An 18,909-nucleotide genomic window follows, 5' to 3' on the forward strand; every position below is an offset into this window, starting at 1 on the left:
ATTTATACGTATATTACGTAAATGATATCCTTTAATATGTATGATTCAAAAATTTATTCAAAACACACACGCATACAGTTTTATAAATCACAACATTTAATACGCAAACCAATACTTTTCGAAAATCGTCTATTCACAGTAAAACAGCACTTCCACTGAGTAAAAGATAACTCTAAAAATAATATAATATGTATGGGCCGTTTGAATTACGAGAGGGATGATTTTGAATAAATTTGAAAGAAAATTCCACCACCTTACAAAGGATGCGTTGAAATTGTTGATGTTTGTCATCTGACAGGTGGCGAATGAGCGAGAAAGCTTTTCTAAATCAAAAGCTTTGAGCCAATTGAGCAAACCTTTCTTATGGTGGAAATTTCATTCGTGCAGAAGGGTTTGTCGAGAATCGAGTATTGTATATATCAGTGCATGAAAATTTAATAATTTCCAAAAAACGTGTCCTTTCCACAATTGTTAATTCATAAATGAAGTATATTTCAAACGTCAAAAATGGGTAACAACTTTAATTAGGAAATTTGTGTTTAATAAAGATAGCAATGAAAATCTTTGTGTGATATAGCGAAATCAGTGATTGTATTCACCACAGAAAAATTCCGTCGGCCTATCCTTGGTGTATACGTTAAAAAAGCGATATTTATGTGCATAGTCTTTGTACTTTTGCAGATACAATTTCTTTAATACCTCGTAATTTAATGTCTATGATAATCTAAACTTTTAGTGTTATAACTGCTCAAGAATCATATTAGGTTACCTATTAAAAATCCTGACAGAACGGTAGTGTACTACAAAGATATGTTCCTGCAATGACAATGAGACTACTTCGAGGTACTAGGTCCAGCAGACCGCCTTTATTTATGTCAATTTTTTTTTGTGTGATTCTCTAAATAGTTGTGCTATTTTATAACAATTATTATGATTCTCCGAAATAACAACTAGATTATTTTAGCTGTTAATAAAATGAGTTCATTGGCCATGACCAAAACATATACAAATACATATGTAAGTAGGCAACTATGAACTTGGAATTTTAAAAATTTACATTCGCACAGTACTTGCCAATATGCGCAATAAATAATAATAGAATACATACATATAATGAAATAAAATCTACTAATGCTTGTATGGTTCCTTTTGTTAAACAGTTCAAAAAAATAACTTAAATGGTTCCTTACAATATTTATAAAATTAAGATCGGCGTTCCATCAACATTATTTCTTATACCTACTCTCTAAAATCACGTTCATATTGAAATCCTCTTCACTCTACGTATGTGTTCTTTGAAATGGAACGTATGTGGCGCAAAGTTAACCACAGTTTCGGTGGTCGTTCGTCAAAAACAGCAAGCGTTGCACAAGGTGCTGAAACAACAAGTTCAGCGGGAGGTATTTGCGATGGTAACATTCTGACGGGAATGACAGCTGCGACTGGAAACAGCACGGGCAATATGCCCTCCAGCACTGCCACTGGTCGTCGCTTGGCAGCGAGCGGTCTAATACCAACTACTGTAGTGGGAAGTGGACCCACAACTGCTGCCGAGGGAAATAATATAACATCTCAGTATCCCAAATCGCTAAGCCAACACGTGCTCCATGGCCATGCATCATCTGATCGACGAAGACGACGTCGTCGTAAAAGTCGTTCGCGACGAAGCGGAGTCAGTTGTGTTGGAGGGGGCGGTGGAGATAATATGTCGTAAGTGTAAACTGAATTAATTACGCTTTGGATACGAATAAAAATAAATAAACCGATATTTAGATCATCTGGTGGTTTTTACACAATAAAAGACTCGTCTGATGGCACAATTGGGAATCACCGTCATCACCGTCAATTAAGGCTTTCTTCAAGTCGTGTAATGGCTACCTCTGCCCCCAGTGGCACAGTAATGATGTACCCTAATACAGGTCGAGAAGTAGATTCCATACAAGCTGTAGTCGCTGTGACGCAAGCAGCGACTTGCACTACTACTACTGCACAAGCTGCCATAGCCGCCACTCCAGACATATCGTTGCGACAACGCGCCGTAGCGAAGCTTCGAATGTTCAATTTTCATCTTAATTGGGATTTGCACATGACTCATTGCAAGCCATGCGGGTACGAGTACAGTAGTTAATATGAAATTAATATATACTTATTATGAATTACACGGGCTCTATATTAATACGCTTAATAGCGTAGTTAATCTAATGCTTTATAAACATATTATTTTAGTATCAGCTATTTATTTCGAAATATTTATTAAGGATGTATTCTTTCAAGAAATTGCTGACCAATTTATACTGTAGCATTAACATTTAAATACAACTTCAAATAGGGTGATAATTAATGTGGACTTCTTTATGTTTTCAAAAAACTTCAATCCTTAGTAGTTTATTTTTTTGGTTTTGTAATAATTACAGTTGCGAATTAAGAATATTTTGCGCCAATTTATATTTCGTTGGCAGCTGCAAATAAATGAGCTCATTCAGGTATGATTACCGCTCCCATTTATGTACATATATATATATGTATTTACATATGTGTTAAACTGTTCCGACAGTCACAAATACGTTTCGGTTTCTTTTTAAAACCTTTAGTTGATTGTGGTGATTGACTATTTTCACTTTCGCAGGCACTCTCATTTAGTTCCCATAGTATATATAACGGACATCTAGCACCTTTACCTACTCTCAAATGTATATGTATGTATATGCATGTGCACACATCTTTCATTTGAACTTATGTTCGTATACATCTGCCTTACATATAAAGACAAAGATTTTAGCAAACCCTCTTAAGAGAACCTCAATAATTTCCTTTGTGCAACGATGTAGCATCTAACAAACAAAATGAAAAATGCCCCAATTGCAACTAAAGTATGGTTAGAAACAAATATGGCTCTTATAAAACCAATAAGGATATACAATTTATATAAAAGCTCACTTTGCTTTTTGTAGAAAATTTGCGTTCTTATGAGTCCTTACTTTATGCCATTTAAAATAGGCCACGACTTGGAGGAGGCGGCAGTGGTAATATTATAATGCGACGATTATGCCGGAATCGACGACATGAAGATAACGAACTTTATCGCTCGAATAGCTTCAAATTTGAAAGATTCGAAAGAAAGGAGTGTATCGACGAACTAACAGACACCATGAAGAAACAGGTAAGATTTCAAACATTTCAAATAAAATGCAAATGTTAAGTATTTATTTTAATTGTATATAAAAAGATACAGAAGTTCATGTATATGTTATTCAGCTCCAGTATATATTAAGATTAAACTAGTTTTGGATAGTCAGCCAAGTTTTGATAATGCCTTGTTAATGGCGTTTCGAAACAAGCCGTTGTGGTGGTAGATATTGAATCGATGGTGAGTACACATTGACTTTGTTTTGAGAACCTCCACCAGAGAAAGTTCCTCCAATATGACTTTGGCCATAGAAAGGCGGAGGCGTTGGTAAATGAACACCCTCAGCATGAAATCCATTTTCATCGGCTCTATAATTAATGGTATATGTACGACCATCATCTCCTATGTAAGAATAGGAACCCTTCACGTTTAGTGAACTCTTCGGTTTGCCTTGAACATCACCCGATTCAGCGCGTTGAATACCATTCGCAGTTTCGAATCTATTACGATCATGGAAATATTCATGACAAATGACTTTGATATCTACAATTTTCTAATTCATAATATTACCCAAAATTATAATTTCCGCTTGAATCGCTTGCATAGTCCTGTCTGACGATAGGTATTTGCTTTGTTGCAACATATTTTGTTCGTCCACTATTTGTACCACGTTCGTATGCTACACCATACGGTGCTTCTTTCACTATTTTATACTGCAAGTATTGACGAGAAGGAACACCAATATTTCCAGGCGGTAAATATTTCAAAGAGGGCGTAGCAAGGCTCAGAACTTTTGAAAATAACACATACTCGTACAAAATAATTGATACAATTTGCTAAATGAGAATATTTATAAACACGTGCATATGAACATTTTAATTTTTATTCACCCGTTTCATTTGTAAAAACTGTTAAAACCTTTTTTTGTTACAACTGACGAATAGAAAAGTTTTTAAGCCGCTTTGCATCTAACGGAAGCTTTGAAAATACTGCTGACTGTAAACTCTGCAGTGCATTCTTATATAGCAGAAACCTTTGAGCATAACATATATCTATGTATGTATGTACAAATTCTTTTCTCAAACTATTTTTAATGTAGGAATATGATTGTGTACATATCAATTTTGACTAAAATCTCCAGGCATTTTTATAAAAATTTAATTAATCAAGCTTTGAACTAATAAGCGTTACTGAAATGAGTAGACATATTGATATCTATGTATAAGTGGACATACATACTTGCAGAAGTGTGTTATTTATAATTAGAAAATACAATTTACCAAGAGAGACGATGAGCTTAAATTCAAAAACTAATTACGTAGAATATAGATATATTATTGTATATATGTAAATATAATATACAGTCAAACTCGGTTAAGTATAATAACATTCTCTTTTAAACAAATATACTGTTAATAGGACCAAAAGATCAATGCTATTATTAGAACGTGCGCTCAAGAATTTATAATTGGCAATCATGTCAAATATATGTTATGCATTATTAATCATTGCCCAACAACATATTTACACACATTTTTATTATCATCATATAAGACATGATCCATCTTTTCGTACTAACTGTCCATTTTAAATTAATATGGTTTAGATTCAAATACTTGTAAGCGTTCATCAAAAGAGTTATGAATTGTTAATAGGTAAACTGAGGATAAATAACATATTTGCATATGTACATACATACATATGTATTTGATTTTTTTTTTTCTAAAAAAATACTAAGACATTATGCAAATCTATGACCGTTTTCAATGTTATTTGACTCTATTTGTTAGTTTTTTTTTTTTTTTTAATGGTTTTGGATGCCCCACATAACACAACTGAGAGTTATGCATATACAAGAATGCATATGTACATAGGTATGTATGGACACTATTAACATGTTAATTACAGTAAAAACGTACAGCTACGGTAGAATGCACAAATGCAAGATCGAAAAATTGTCTAAGTTGCCAAATAACTTCCGGCGACGGCGACTATTATCTCAATTAACTGTTTGAATAGATGTGTCACGAATTTGAAGTATCACACAGCATTTTTAATTCATTATGAACGGATTTCAAGGCAAGCATTCGTCTTTATGACTGACAATCGACTATTAGTAAGACAAAAATGCATATTTATACGTGCCTAAATGTACTAAGGATATTCTTTAGTTTGGTCATAATTTTTGGTTGGACTATGTAGATCTCTGAAGAGCTAGCTATGAATTTTTGTCTTAGAGGGAGCAGAGATCGATAGAAAAACCAATTATTTACAATTCCCTATGACCTATTCACTTATTTTCTTATCGATACTAAAGGAAATATATTAATTCATCTATCTATTAATTGACAACAGGTTTTAATTGTGCGTGATTTCACATGCCGGTCTAAAGATATTGATAAATTGTAATTATAGAAATATTTTGGATATTGTCTACTTTAAAACAGATAATAAATATATGTATATTTTTAATTTTTACAATTAATAAACTCAAAACCAATTACATATTTAAAAACTACATCCGATACTTCCATATTTTCGAAAATAGTTTTTCAAAGAGAGTATGAATTGCTTTTGCGAAAGCTTTCGCAATCGAATATCGCTCTCAGAGCTCTTCAACACCACTCTTACGCTTTTAAGGGTTGAATTTGATGTAAATGTCTTTCTGCAAATTATATCCGCAGTGTTAAAGTCAACTTCAAGTGAAACAAACAAATTACTTATGAGTGAAACATTTTATTTTATTTAATAAGACAACAAAAACATAAAGCTATCTTCCGGTTCATGAATATAATTCATCATTAAATTTGAGCGTAATTTAGAAAAGAAATGAATTGTGTATATACACTTAAGTTTGTTTTAATCGAAGCAGTGAAAAGTCGCATATTACCAAAATAAAACGCAAATAGTACATATCACCACAACGCAGTGGAACGGCTTTTAACTTTGCACAGTCCATCCATCTTCAATAAAAAGAAATTTTATGGGAAATTGTCCTTTTTGTTATTTACTTTATTGTTAATGTACAAAAGTATTTAATATTTGTACAAATAGTCCTGAGATTTCGTGATTCGTGAGAGTTGCAGAAGGTAAGATAATATATATTACATTTCCGCATAATTTCGCTAAAACCTTTTCATTTGTGTGTATGCTCGTGTGTGATTGATTATTGTTGTGTATTTCACATGTTGAAAAAATCTGTATTAAAAGATTCCTCGATTCGAATTAAACTTTTCGATTTCCTTAATATAATGATATAATATAAATATTTAAGAAAAATAAATTAAAATCAGTACAAATGGTAAGATTGATTTTCCCAGCTTCAAAACTAATTTGTTAGTACTTCTATAGTTTGTTTTTAGCTTGTGGTTTTTCGAAATGAGCGGTTGCAGTCGCCATCACTTTTTCACAGACACATTTACTCTCTTCGAGTATAAATAGAATGCAATGAATGCGTGTAAATGGTTCGAAATTTCGAAGAAATACTAATCACAGCGCCATAGCGTATACCTTGTTTTCGTCACGACCTTCATGACTCATCGTTGCTGATAAAAAGAGAATGGGACACTTTTGGAACTCGCTTGAGGGGTTTCCCAATGCCTGAGACAATCGCCATCACAAAACTAGCAAAACTTATATGCCGAACAAATACCTACATACACCTCTGCGATTGCAAATATGTACATGTGTATGCGTTTGTGTAGTGTTTTAATTATAGATAGGCTGTGCAAATTTATAACAAATATTTTGGCGTAAGACTGGTATATAAGTATATATTACATATATATTCAAATTCAAAGACACATTTTAAATAACAGAAATGATTAATAAAGTGGATCAGTTTTCACATTCTTGTTCAGATTTAACTTTATTGCAAAACATTCTTTGGGATAACTATCATTACTCGTTTTACACACCTTGCATTTACATATACATGTACCCTAGATATTGAATATAATTATTTATGTAAGTTGTTGAGTTGTGGTCATTTGAATGGGTTTCATATTTATAAAAAGAATGCGAAATAAACCATGATATGTGCCTACACTTTGACGTAGGTATTCATCCAAGCAAGGTAAACACCTCACAGCAAAAAGAAAGAATACAAGCCATATTTGTAAAGAACTCATAGTCAATAGCATCTCTTTAGAGGAACGGCATTCGGTGTATGCTATAAAATGTATTATTACCCTCGAGCATTAAATCATATACATACATAATATGTACGTTTATATACATTTTCTTTTAGAAAATAGTATTTCATATGACAGTCTTTTAAATTATATTGCTATGAAAATATCGTTAGAAGTAAACGGTAACGCTTTTAGTAAAGGTGTGCAGATTTATTGCTAATAGTTAATATTAAACAGAAAAATATAAATATGTTTTGTCGTCGCTGCTGGATAGACTTTTCATCAAAGGAGTTGACTGTGCAATGTTCGGGACCTTGTGCACGTTTGTTTCACGACCGATGTATTGACTTATCTTATGCTACTAGTTTGGAAATGCAGAAAAAAAAATATCTTGAATGGTATTGCTATGATTGTCGAAAACTATATCGTTTACAATTATATTTTGAGGTTCGACAGAAATTTCATTTTACTTATACATAGTTTTAACAAACACGCTGCATGAATTCAAATATTAACAGAGTCTTCTGACTTTCTCTTCAGATAGCCATCTGCGACGATTACAGTTTACCAGTTGATTTTGTTAAGAAACGGCCGTCCAGCTTTGATCCATGTCTAGCAGATGCTATACCAACAAATCCAGAACTTTGGATTCATCCTAGTCCACACACCGAATTTGTAAGTTTATATACATATATCTACGTTATTTTGCGACTTTTGTAATTAGTTTCTATTAAATGTTTATGCAGATTACGTTAAACGAAAGGAAAGAAACTCAATCTCAAGACTTGGAAGCACCGCCTCCACCACCACCGTCGGTATCTTTATCAACGTTACCCACAAACAAGACCAATTTGACTAGTCTACCATCTACATATATTTCGAACAGTATACAACATTCTAATCATTCTGAACATACTGATCTACAAACATTAAACACACACTCTATTCAATCTAAATCACATAACCAAACGCAGTCGCAACCGCCAATCCTTCTTCAACCACACCCTCCTCTTCCCACAGCCGTAAAACACGCATCGATAAAACTAATTGAAGGTTACTCAGATCCTAAAGATTCTAAGCGTCAGAAGAAACAAAAACAAAAGAGAAAAGTAAAGCGAAGAGTAAACAAACAACAACGACCACCCAATCAGCTTGACGTTTCTAAAGATCAACAATCAACCAAGCGTTCCAATTGTAGTTCAGGTAAGTTCAAGTCATTATAAAAAAACACATTTTGCATATTAATTAAAATTGTGGTATAAATATCTGTCCTCAGATTCATCAGGTCCCAAGTCTTCGGGCGATGAAAACAATGAATCAATAAAAGTCCCTGAACTTAATTCTCCTGATAGCATTTCTGACGACCTTGTACACCCTTTACCTACGCAATTATATCGGAGCCCGCGTAAATTGGTAGCTGCACCGCCAGATACTAGCAAAAGGAATCCGTCGCCATATTATTACTCTGACATATTAAAACCCAAAGACAACGAGGTCGGAGCGCCAGATAAAGATACAAAAAATAAGAGCCGTCAATCAACAGTTTCGGAACCGCCACATTTGACCCATTCAACAAATGATTTAGGTTTTTATCGTAAAAGTACAAGTCTTGATATACCAGAGGATAAGGAGCACGATAAAGATCTGGTTGAACAAGCTAAGAGCTCTTCAAAACCACTCTTAGAATCAGCAATTGAAAATATTGGTACACCAAAACGATACTCATTTACAGAGGAAGGAGTGCATATAATTCGTTGTGATTCGCCTACCACTTCGACTTCTGAAGAATCTGATTGTAGTGAATGTCAGAAGCGTAGGCAGTGGCATGCAAGGGCTTTGGCTTTAGTACGAAAAACATGTAATATTCAGCCAATTAGCGCGGGTGTGAATACAGGAACTTGTGTTCATCAGACTGACAAATTACAGGTTTTGCCAGTTGCGGAAGACAATTCGTCGATGCCTCCTCATAAACAGTTCGGCCCGGCAATTTGCGCCTGTGTAGCACCGACTGTTGGAGACGACATTGACGAATTCTTTCGACCACGTAGTATATTCTATGTTCATCCGAATGGCGTGCATGAATGCCCTGACTGCGTACCAGAAATAAAAAAATTAAACTCGTCTATTGGAAATGTATTTGAGGATAAAGGTGAAACTCAATTAAATTGTGCCATTACTGAGGCCGAAGACGACGAAATGTCTAGCCGAACACGACAATTATATGAGACAGCGTTCGATTGTAAAATAGCTAAATCAGACGACGATCTCGACGAGGTTGATCGAGTAACGAATCACTCTATATTATTTCAGCCGAATAGTACGGATGTTAACATAAAGTCAGAACCGCGATCTACAAAATCTATCCAAGTGAAATCTCGTCTTGAAGGTAAGAGGTTAAAAAATTCTAAAAATCATGCAATACAAGAGAAAAGCAGCAACTCAGGCGGAAATGCTAGCGGAAATGGTTCACCACTCTCTGCTTTTCCTACCGCAGTTGATCCCACGAAAGATGCTGACTTGGAAACTCATATTGTAAATATAACAACTGGCATCGAAAAAGTTCTTGTTAGTGACCAAAATGATAGCCTACAACAGGATTTACCATCGAGTTCTACTTCACAATTGCCTATTCGTGGATTCACTCCATCTCCACCTTCAACTGCTCCATTACCGATAAAATTCCCAGGGAAACATGATCGTTTCCTAATGAATAGTATAAAAAGTGCTCCGAACTTGCCATTTTCTAATCCAGCTCATCCACGATTACGAGATTTACGTCTTCCATTACAGTCTTCTTTGCGTCAACAACATCAGAATGCTGGATCTGTGGGTACCAGTAATGAGAACAGTATCACAGATAGCTCTTACGTTAATCCACCATCTTCAACTTCACGAAACATTCATAACATTACACAATCTCATGGTTCAAGAGGTCGCAACAGACCTCGATCTTTTGTTATTGAATCGGGACGAGTATTGGAATTACGAAAAGGCCACGTCTCTCACCGCCACCATGTGGCAAATGACGGTCGCAGGTCACATAATTACTCCTCGACCGAAAGCATTGCCACATCGAGTAGTGGTGGCAGCATGGAATCTTTGCGATCGAGTACCAGTGAAGGAAATCGAAGTACTTCCAGTTCAGAATCAAGGAACTCAACCTCGTTGAGTTCACATAGCTCTGAATCTGGTAGCTCGAGCGTTGCGCTCCCACTGCGAGCGCCCGTTGTTGTCCACTCTAAATTACATATCTTAAGTCCAATATCTGATAAGTCTTCCCAAGAACCAGCTTCCGAATTGTCCGAACAAAATAAAACTCAACACACTTCCCCTGAGGAAATTACACAAATTGGCCAACAACTCCAAACAAGTTCCCATACTTCAATATTAAACGTTGAAGTTACAAAAATGCTACAACAGACATCAACAGATATATTAAAGAAAAAGAAACTACCCGCAAACAAGACACTTCTAAATATAACCGATGAAATTATCGGTTCCGACAGTGGCATTTCACTTCATTCGCGCGAAGACTCTAAATTAAGTGCTGGTATTCAAAATTTTAGTCTTTTAAAGCTTAACATCCCACAGTCTGACAAAGTAAATGAAAGCAGCACTAGTGCAGCGGCAACTGCTGCTCACTCATGCGGGGTACCAAAAGATTTACGTGATCTACCCTTTGATATGCCAAAATTAAGACGAAAAAAGGCTCTACAACAGGTAATTTAATATACGATATTTACAATTGCAAAACAGAGAATTCACATGGTTACAATTACTTATTTATAGGAAACTTGTACATCCGGAAGTGCCACATCTGTGGATTTGGGTGATTTACCATTTGACATGCCGAAATTGAGAAGACGACTCCGCACGAATCAAACAGAAACTGGACTTTTATCACATAGTACTGAATCGAGCGGATTATCACAAGCGTCCTCTAGTCATTCAATGCGTGATGAAAATAAAATATCCCTAAAGTTAGGTAAGTCATTATTTGAAATATACCGCCTAATATATGCTGTAGAGTTAATATAAATATAATATATACACGAATTTGTCCTTTTTCTCCTACAGATGGTGCTATTTTTCGACAAAATTTAACTTTAAACTTCAATGAACCGCGGCCAGCTAATAAATTTGGTAGTCTCGATTTACGAGGTGTTTCATCTAACAAAGAACTTAATCTTAATATAGCAAAAGGCTTCACCTCAGCTGTCGATTTAATTGATATTTCTATACCACTTGAGCGCCAAGGGTAAGATAAATTTTATATATTATTATTAAATCGATATTAATCAATATTACTATGGATCAAGTTGGTATCATGGTGCTATTACTCGTATTGAGGCAGAGAACACCTTGCGGCCACTCAATGAAGGAAGTTTTCTTGTGCGCAACTGCGAATCCACCAAGCAAGACTACTCACTTTCCCTTAAGTAAGCACTTAAACGAACAATTATTAAAGATAAAATAAAAACATATAATTGAAATAAATTTAGGGGTGCCAAAGGATTTATGCATATGCGCATCCAACGCAACGAATCGGGCCAATACATTTTAGGCCAGTTTAGTCGTCCATTTGAAGCTGTCCCCGATATGATCCGACATTTTTGCCTAAATCGCTTGCCAGTTCGTGGAGCAGAGCATATGTGTTTAATTGAGCCAGTCATAGTTCAGTTATTATAGGCCTTTATACGAGATAGTTTCCGATTACTTTAGAAATGTACATATGTTAAAAAGCATATTATATAGTTATTAAGTGATATATGCATGAATGTATACACTTTTACTGACAAAAATATATGAACAGAAAACGATAAATAATAAGACAATACCAGTAAAATAACACGAATGCATAATACCCATATGTAAATATATTTATTTAATATATATGCATGTATTCCTGGGTGACAAAAAACTATTGCCTTTGCACCTGGAGTTACGCATCTATAATACATGTATTCACAATGCGACACGATGGATTACTAGGGGTTTACGAAGCAACAAGCGGTTAAATTATTAAAAAAAAGTTATATATAAAATATCAAAATATTAGATGCACATTCACTTCCATACAAGAGACACGCTTACATATGTATATGCAAGTATATATATTGTTTATGATGTATATATACATAAATATGTAAGCACTATTTACATAAATGCTTATATGCTGAAGCCTGAGGTTCTGCATAATGCATAAATAGTACATTTACGCACATATTGATCATACATACACATAAATATATGCATATATGTATATTTGAAAGCATTGGTTTGAAAGGATTTGTTATTAATTTTAATTTAAAACCTTCAATAAAGAACCTGTAAATAAATTAAATTATTTACAAGCATGCATACACTCTTGGGTGTAAGTTTTGTTGAAGAGCTCAAAGAGCAAAACTAATTTAGATACAAATTTATATAGAAGTTATGTGCTATTAGACACTTATTAAATAAATCTGATTGAATTTAGTGCAATATTTATTTAATTTTAAGTACCACATATATTTTCAATAATTTTGAATGTTTTTGCTGTCTCAATGCTGAATTTTAAAGGTGCAATAACTTAATTGATATTATGATTACTCTTGTTAATTTCTCACAAAATAATATAAAACGTTGCATATTGTAAAATATTTATTTATGGTATTATTTTATCGATGTAATTATTTTTAATTCTATATCTTCAACATAACAAAAATTTCAAATTGAATTAATTTATTTAAATAAATAGAGATTTTGATTTAAAATACAAATAATCAGTGCTAAAAGCAATAAGCAAAGCACACTATTATCTGATATGCACCATAAGAACTATACAATTTTACCCGTTCTGCAAATGAAAATTATATACAACGTTACAAAACAAGAAAACTAATCATCGATACAAAAATATATATTATGAATGTACATACCCGTGTAGGTATTATAATAAAAAAAATATAATTTTTCATTTTCAAATATAAATTGGAATAAGTTTTATGATAGTACCGCTTATGTATACAATTTACATGAAACGTAATAATAGAAAGGTTTCGTTAAAATTCTTAATTATGTATTGGATCCGTATATACATTAAAAAAAACGTTTCTATAAAATTGCTGGTAGAAATAGTGATATTAGAATAAGCTTTTTCAGTTTCATAAATAATACATACGAAACTCTTCACTTCGCTTAAGGTTTTACAGCTAAAAGTTTTAAAATTTTGACCAAATGGAATAATTTAATAAGAAGTCAAAATATTATTGTATATGGAATAATTATGTGCGAGTATGTACTTAGAAAAGTTTTTAAAAACAAGATTTTTGTTTGATATATTCTTTTAGAGAAAAAAATAAACTACTTTTGAAAGTACTAGTATTTTAAAAAATACTTGACCGATATTCACAAATACATACTCATAATTAATATACATAAATCAATAATGTATAATTAGTGGTAGATATTCATACTATAAATAAAAGCATATTAACCAAAGCATTTTATACTATTAATTCATTTTGGAAATTAACTCATTTCCGGTAAAATAGAGGAAGATTTATGTAAGAACGATTCTTAAATTATGATTGACAATTATTACGGCTGCCGGTTGTACGATACAGGAATTGACCAGGACTTTATCCGACCAAAAGCGGACATTTCGTAGTAGGAAAAAGTTTCAAAGTGAATGTATATTATGTATTCAAATGAGATGGCTTCAATTATAATAATATGCATAAGTTTAGATATATATGTACTTACTCTTTTGTTTCAGGCAGCCATAAGAAAATATATCTAGATGTTCTCCGTATATACATACATAAAAAATCCACTTATCTATTTATTGATGCATGCACACGGAAATTAATGCAGAATTTTTATACATTTGAAAAATATGGGTCACACAAATTTCTTAACTTTTGCACATCACATTTGTTAACTCAATATGTACTTGTCTTATAAATATCGTTTCAAGAGTAAAAAGTATAGAATGCGAACTAAAGAAATAAAACAACGAACACATATTTATGTAAGTTCCTTTTAAGCAAGTAACTTTTACTTCTTTCCAAGAAAAATTCTTTCTGTAAATGAAAAATGCTAACCTGAAACTTTATTTGGCTTTAACGCGCGCTTTGACATGTCGGACATTTTCTTTTAGTAATTTTTGGTTATTAGTGGCAACACTAGTATTTCCCTCGTTCGTCGCGAATTTTATAACGAATGAAGAAAATATTATCATTAGAATAATCGACATAGAAGTTAAGCATGCTTATGTTTTATTTCATGCAAAAGGTTTTTTCTGAAATGAAATCTTATTCCTATATTCTTCAATGTTCAAAATTATTAGCAATTGGCACTTCCAATTTATTAGAAATCCGGTTCCGCTATTTTTAACCCAAGAATCAGAAGCACAGAGATGTTTAAAACTGACAAGCAAATGTCAGACTTTAATTTCAATTTGAAACATCAACAATCTCCTCTTTTTACTAACTCGACTCTCGAAGGCATAATTACTCGCTATTTTTTATTAGCCCATAAAAAGCCAATTGTAACTTAAATTTATTGAGGCCTGAGCAGATACATTAGCAGAACAAAAATTATTTATCAAACTCCTTCAAGTATTATTCAAATTAATTTAATACAAAATTATTTAAATTGTACACTAAAAATAAGAAAATAGGCGAAACTTAAAGACCAATTACATGAACAAAGAAAGGTATGGAAAACTATTTTCCAATAAATATCAAAATTTCTGCAACGTGTATTGTAGTACTTCAATTTGTTTTCTCGCCGTTTTCGTTTTTGCAGTAACTTTAGAATTGTGTGTTCTCTTTTATTTGTAAAATCGGCTTTAAGAAAAAATTACAAATCTTCATCCTCTTCTGGCAATGCGGTTTCTTGAGCTTCTTGTAAATCTCTTTCGATTTGCAGCTGCCAGTCCTTGTCCATTTTGACTTCTGGCGGAAGTAACGCTGGCATAGCCACAAATTCCAAGTTTGGATCTCCAACCAATTTTCGTGCCAGCCATAAGAAAGGTTTTTCAAAGTTGTAATTTGATTTTGCAGATATGTCGTAATACTGAAACAAGTTTATATTTCCATATATAATTTAAGAATAAAAATATGTTTCAAAAAAACTTACCTGCAAGTTTTTCTTTCTATGAAAAACTATGCTTTTGGCCTTTACTTTGCGATCCTTGATATCAGCTTTATTACCACATAAGACAATAGGTATATTTTCGCAAACGCGTACTAAATCTCTATGCCAGTTGGGAACGTTTTTGTATGTTACTCGTGAAGTTACATCAAACATAATAATAGCACATTGTCCCTGAATGTAATAGCCGTCACGTAAGCCGCCAAATTTCTCTTGACCAGCTGTGTCCCAGACATTAAAACGGATAGCGCCACGATTTGTATGGAAAATAAGGGGATGCACTTCAACACCGAGTGTAGCAACATATTTTTTCTCGAATTCGCCTGTCATATGACGTTTAACAAAAGTGGTCTTGCCAGTACCACCATCTCCGACCAAAACGCATTTGAATGTGGGAATATCACCTTCCTGAGCCATTTGTGAAATTATTATATCTTTATTGATCGATGGAGATTCTTGAAAGTAAAATAAACATAATTATTTCAAAAGTTCCAGAATTAATCGAAAAACTAAAATACAAGCCAAGCGTTGCTTTCTAGAAATATTTTCTGACGCATACAAATCAAACACTTATGCATATACATATGTACACACATATATTATATATACGTGCATATATACAACTTTTGCTAGGTCTAGTCAGGCTTTGGCGCCAAAATCATATACAAATGACGCAGCCGTATGCAGAACAATGTATTTTATTAGATTTTCAGTTTTATGTGCTATTTTCACAAAAATCGATTTTTCGAACATATTTACTTTACTAGTGCATAAATGCCGGTAGACAGATGCGTATTAATCGTCACTTACGAGAAAGGAATACCTAACCTCAACTCATGAAAACGAAACATTTGCATATGCAAAAATTTTGTGTTCATGCTACAAACAGCTAACCACTTAGAAAAGTCCTTTAAGCATATATAATGATTCATATATCACCGTACACCTATTTCACAAATATTTGAAACTTTGGAATTCTAGTTTTGAGTTGTTCTAAAGTGAAGTAAAACCACGCTATAAAATTTTACGACTGGTCCACATGCCAATACTGAAATGTACGTGCCCACTAATAATTTCACTCTTATATTAATAATAAAGCAACCTTTCACACTTTTCCTTTAACCGTAGAAAATAGAACTTACAATTGCCGTTGCCTCTGTATACCTCAATTTGAAGTATCCAAAATACTCTTCAAGAAAAAATTTGAAGTTAACAACACGCGAAACACACAATCGGACTATTGGTCTGTGAAAATGCGAAAAACTCAATTCCGCTGCTAAGTTCGGTCTGCGGCGAATAACTGTCGGAGCGTTGAAGTAAACTCGTGAAGGTTGGTTGCACTGTGAACGAATGCCTAAGGTTACCATATCTAATAAATGGATTGAGATTGAAATTGAAATAAATTCCCAACACAATCAGTATAAAGTGTCAAGCATAACAGCAAAATTAAGAAATTCATCAAGAATGATATAATAATGATATTACGACATTCGTTTACCTTTAGCTTTTTTGGGTTTTAATATCCTGTCGTATGAAGTTATAAAGATCCAGGGCACGGTAGTACAAAACAATAAAACAAAGCCAAAAGGTGGAAGTGAGCGATAGTGCTTTATTATTATTTAAAATTCCATGTGAAATTTATATTTATCAATTTGGTTCACTGTGTTTTACATTTACGTTTTCCATTTGACAATTCTTCATGTTGCTTATTCTCATTCGGGGTTCAGAAGATGTCACTATGTCGTAATCTTGTATTCTATCTTTTTTGGACGTTCATATGTTTAAGTCCACTCCACAAGAATACACATTTTGGTTTAGAATACTAAAGACTTAAAAAAGCTAAAATAGAAAACATGTTTGTAGACAATGTCTGCAGGAAACAGATTATTTCCTGGACTATGCAGTGAAAGAACAACTGTTAATTTAATTTAAACTATTTTACAATTCACATATTTTCATTGTATTTACATGTTGTTCATCTTTACATTTAATTAAAATACATTAAAAACAAAGAACACTTAAAATAATAATTTGTTAGCTAGTTCTAAATATTTGTACGATTAATCCAAAGAAAAATTATGTGGCAATATCCTTATTTCCTAAAGTTAGAAAATGTAGAGTGCAGTGTAGTGTGGAGTGATTGAGAGTGCAGTGATAAATAATTTGAATAATTCGGAATTACTAAGCAAAATTTTAATGTAAGTGTGTAAAGTAATAGTTGTATCATATAATTTACAATTATTTTGAATGATTATGCGTCAAATGTTCTCAATTTTATTAAGATTTCTTTTGATGGATGTGATATTGGATATTCTGCTCAAGACGCGTACAGTGCGTCCATCCGGTTGACAGCACTTTTATCGATTATTTCTAAGAATAATGGCTGAAAGTTTATCGGAAGGAACAATAATGTAAGCTATGTGGCAACTTCCTCATTTCCAAAAGTTAGAAAATGTAGAGTGCAGTGTAGTGTGGAGTGATTGAGAGTGCAGTGATAAATAATTTGAATAATTCGGAGTTATTAAGCAAAATTTTAATGTAAGTGTGTAAAGTAATAGTTGTATCATATAATTTACAATTATTTTGAATGATTATGCGTCAAATAGTCTCAATTTTATTAAGATTCCTTGTGATGGAAATATTGCATATTCTGCGCAAGACGCATTCAGTGCGTGACTTCCATCCGGTTGACAGCAGTTTTATCGATTATTTCTAAGAATAATGGCTGAAAGTTTATCGGAAAGAACAATAATGTAAGCTATGTGGCAACTTCCTCATTTCCAAAAGTTAGAAAATTTACAGTACAGTGATCGAGTTATTTAGTGTGCAGTGATTAATATATAATTTGAATAATTCGCATTTACTTTGTGAAATTTTAATGTAAGTGTGTAAATTTATAGATTTATTTCATAATTTACAATTAATTTTAATAGTTATGCTCGTCAAATTGACTCAATTTTATTTAAAATGTGATGAAAATATTGAATGTTATTCTCAGGGTGTGTTCAGTGTGTGAGTTCCATCCGATTGACAGTCGTTTTAAAACTCCACCCGCTATTTCCTTGTTAGGAAATATGAAAATCTGAGTTAACTTTGGTTTAAAAATAAGTTTATTTTTATAGATACAGTATACTCTCGAAAAGTTAATCGATTGGTATTTTGGGTATATATATACATAAATTATCTGTTTTTATAATATTAAATGCATTTTTAAACTTAAAAAAATCATTCATTTATTTGCTTCAATAAAACATATGGATTTACAAGAAAAACATATGTACATTTACATACATACATATGTATTTACTATGAAGAGAAAAAATCTTGAATATTCTTTTGTTTTTTTCTTTTGCAATATATTTTCTGACCATTTTTGTACGACAATTCAAAAAGTCTGAGACCTGATTTGCATCGTTTTCATTTTTAAACCAGTGGATCAAGTAGGAGAGTTTATTTACTAAAAAGACGCGATAAACAAGAGAGTAAGTGTTTTTGCAACATCGTAAA

At 32.8% G+C, this 18,909-nt stretch overlaps 4 protein-coding genes across 7 annotated transcripts in view; 1 reads left to right on the forward strand and 3 right to left on the reverse strand.

The window, feature by feature from the left end:
* LOC105212736 (sodium channel protein para) overlaps positions 1-14,710 on the reverse strand; it is a 134,106-nt gene extending 119,396 nt beyond the window's left edge. The window contains exon 1 of the mRNA XM_054232478.1: positions 14,008-14,710. The gene's annotated coding sequence lies outside the window, so the exon portion shown is untranslated. The remainder of the gene's footprint in view (positions 1-14,007) is intronic.
* On the forward strand, positions 324-11,958 carry LOC105212730 (uncharacterized). Of its 4 annotated transcripts, none has more exons than XM_054232488.1 (11): positions 324-1,710; positions 1,774-2,109; positions 2,998-3,160; positions 7,801-7,935; positions 8,007-8,463; positions 8,537-9,646; positions 9,755-10,980; positions 11,050-11,245; positions 11,338-11,518; positions 11,580-11,699; positions 11,763-11,958. In XM_054232488.1, the coding sequence occupies exons 1-11, from the start codon at positions 1,301-1,303 to the stop codon at positions 11,947-11,949; spliced, it is 4,521 nt and encodes a 1,506-aa protein (XP_054088463.1). In that variant the 5' UTR covers positions 324-1,300; the 3' UTR covers positions 11,950-11,958. The 4 variants fall into 4 exon arrangements, with proteins under 4 accessions (XP_054088463.1, XP_028896235.1, XP_054088464.1 ...); XM_029040402.2 differs by having other exon boundaries at positions 324-511; positions 1,161-1,710; positions 8,537-10,980; XM_054232489.1 differs by lacking the exons at positions 324-1,710; positions 1,774-2,109; positions 2,998-3,160 and adding an exon at positions 7,482-7,707 and having other exon boundaries at positions 8,537-10,980.
* Positions 3,183-4,308, reverse strand: LOC105212729 (pupal cuticle protein 27). The gene is made up of 3 exons (XM_011184918.3): positions 4,018-4,308; positions 3,698-3,963; positions 3,183-3,627 (listed from the first exon to the last, which is right to left on the reverse strand). Exons 1-3 carry the CDS (start codon positions 4,024-4,026, stop codon positions 3,318-3,320), a joined length of 585 nt encoding a protein of 194 aa, XP_011183220.1. The 5' UTR covers positions 4,027-4,308; the 3' UTR covers positions 3,183-3,317.
* Positions 14,711-14,865: 155 nt separating the features above from the next.
* On the reverse strand, positions 14,866-16,707 carry LOC105212728 (GTP-binding nuclear protein Ran). The gene is made up of 3 exons (XM_011184917.3): positions 16,545-16,707; positions 15,388-15,857; positions 14,866-15,324 (listed from the first exon to the last, which is right to left on the reverse strand). Exons 2-3 carry the CDS (start codon positions 15,817-15,819, stop codon positions 15,109-15,111), a joined length of 648 nt encoding a protein of 215 aa, XP_011183219.1. The 5' UTR covers positions 15,820-15,857; positions 16,545-16,707; the 3' UTR covers positions 14,866-15,108.
* Positions 16,708-18,909: the final 2,202 nt, after the last annotated feature.

Source organism: Zeugodacus cucurbitae, chromosome 5, assembly GCF_028554725.1.
Source record: "Zeugodacus cucurbitae isolate PBARC_wt_2022May chromosome 5, idZeuCucr1.2, whole genome shotgun sequence".
NCBI classification, from domain to species: Eukaryota; Metazoa; Arthropoda; class Insecta; order Diptera; family Tephritidae; genus Zeugodacus; species Zeugodacus cucurbitae.

Bases quoted from the DNA above. Each gene is read 5' to 3' on its own strand.
- LOC105212730 (XM_029040402.2), top strand. From the start codon at position 1,301: ATGGAACGTATGTGGCGCAAAGTTAACCACAGTTTCGGTGGTCGTTCG. The intron at 3,161-7,800 runs GTAAGATTTCAA...CTTTCTCTTCAG, and splicing joins CAGACACCATGAAGAAACAG to ATAGCCATCTGCGACGATTA. The intron at 11,700-11,762 runs GTAAGCACTTAA...AAATAAATTTAG, and splicing joins GACTACTCACTTTCCCTTAA to GGGTGCCAAAGGATTTATGC.
- LOC105212729 (XM_011184918.3), bottom strand. The intron at 3,628-3,697 runs GTAATATTATGA...TGATCGTAATAG, and splicing joins AGCGGAAATTATAATTTTGG to ATTCGAAACTGCGAATGGTA.
- LOC105212728 (XM_011184917.3), bottom strand. From the start codon at position 15,819: ATGGCTCAGGAAGGTGATATTCCCACATTCAAATGCGTTTTGGTCGGA. The intron at 15,325-15,387 runs GTAAGTTTTTTT...AACTTGTTTCAG, and splicing joins ATAGAAAGAAAAACTTGCAG to TATTACGACATATCTGCAAA.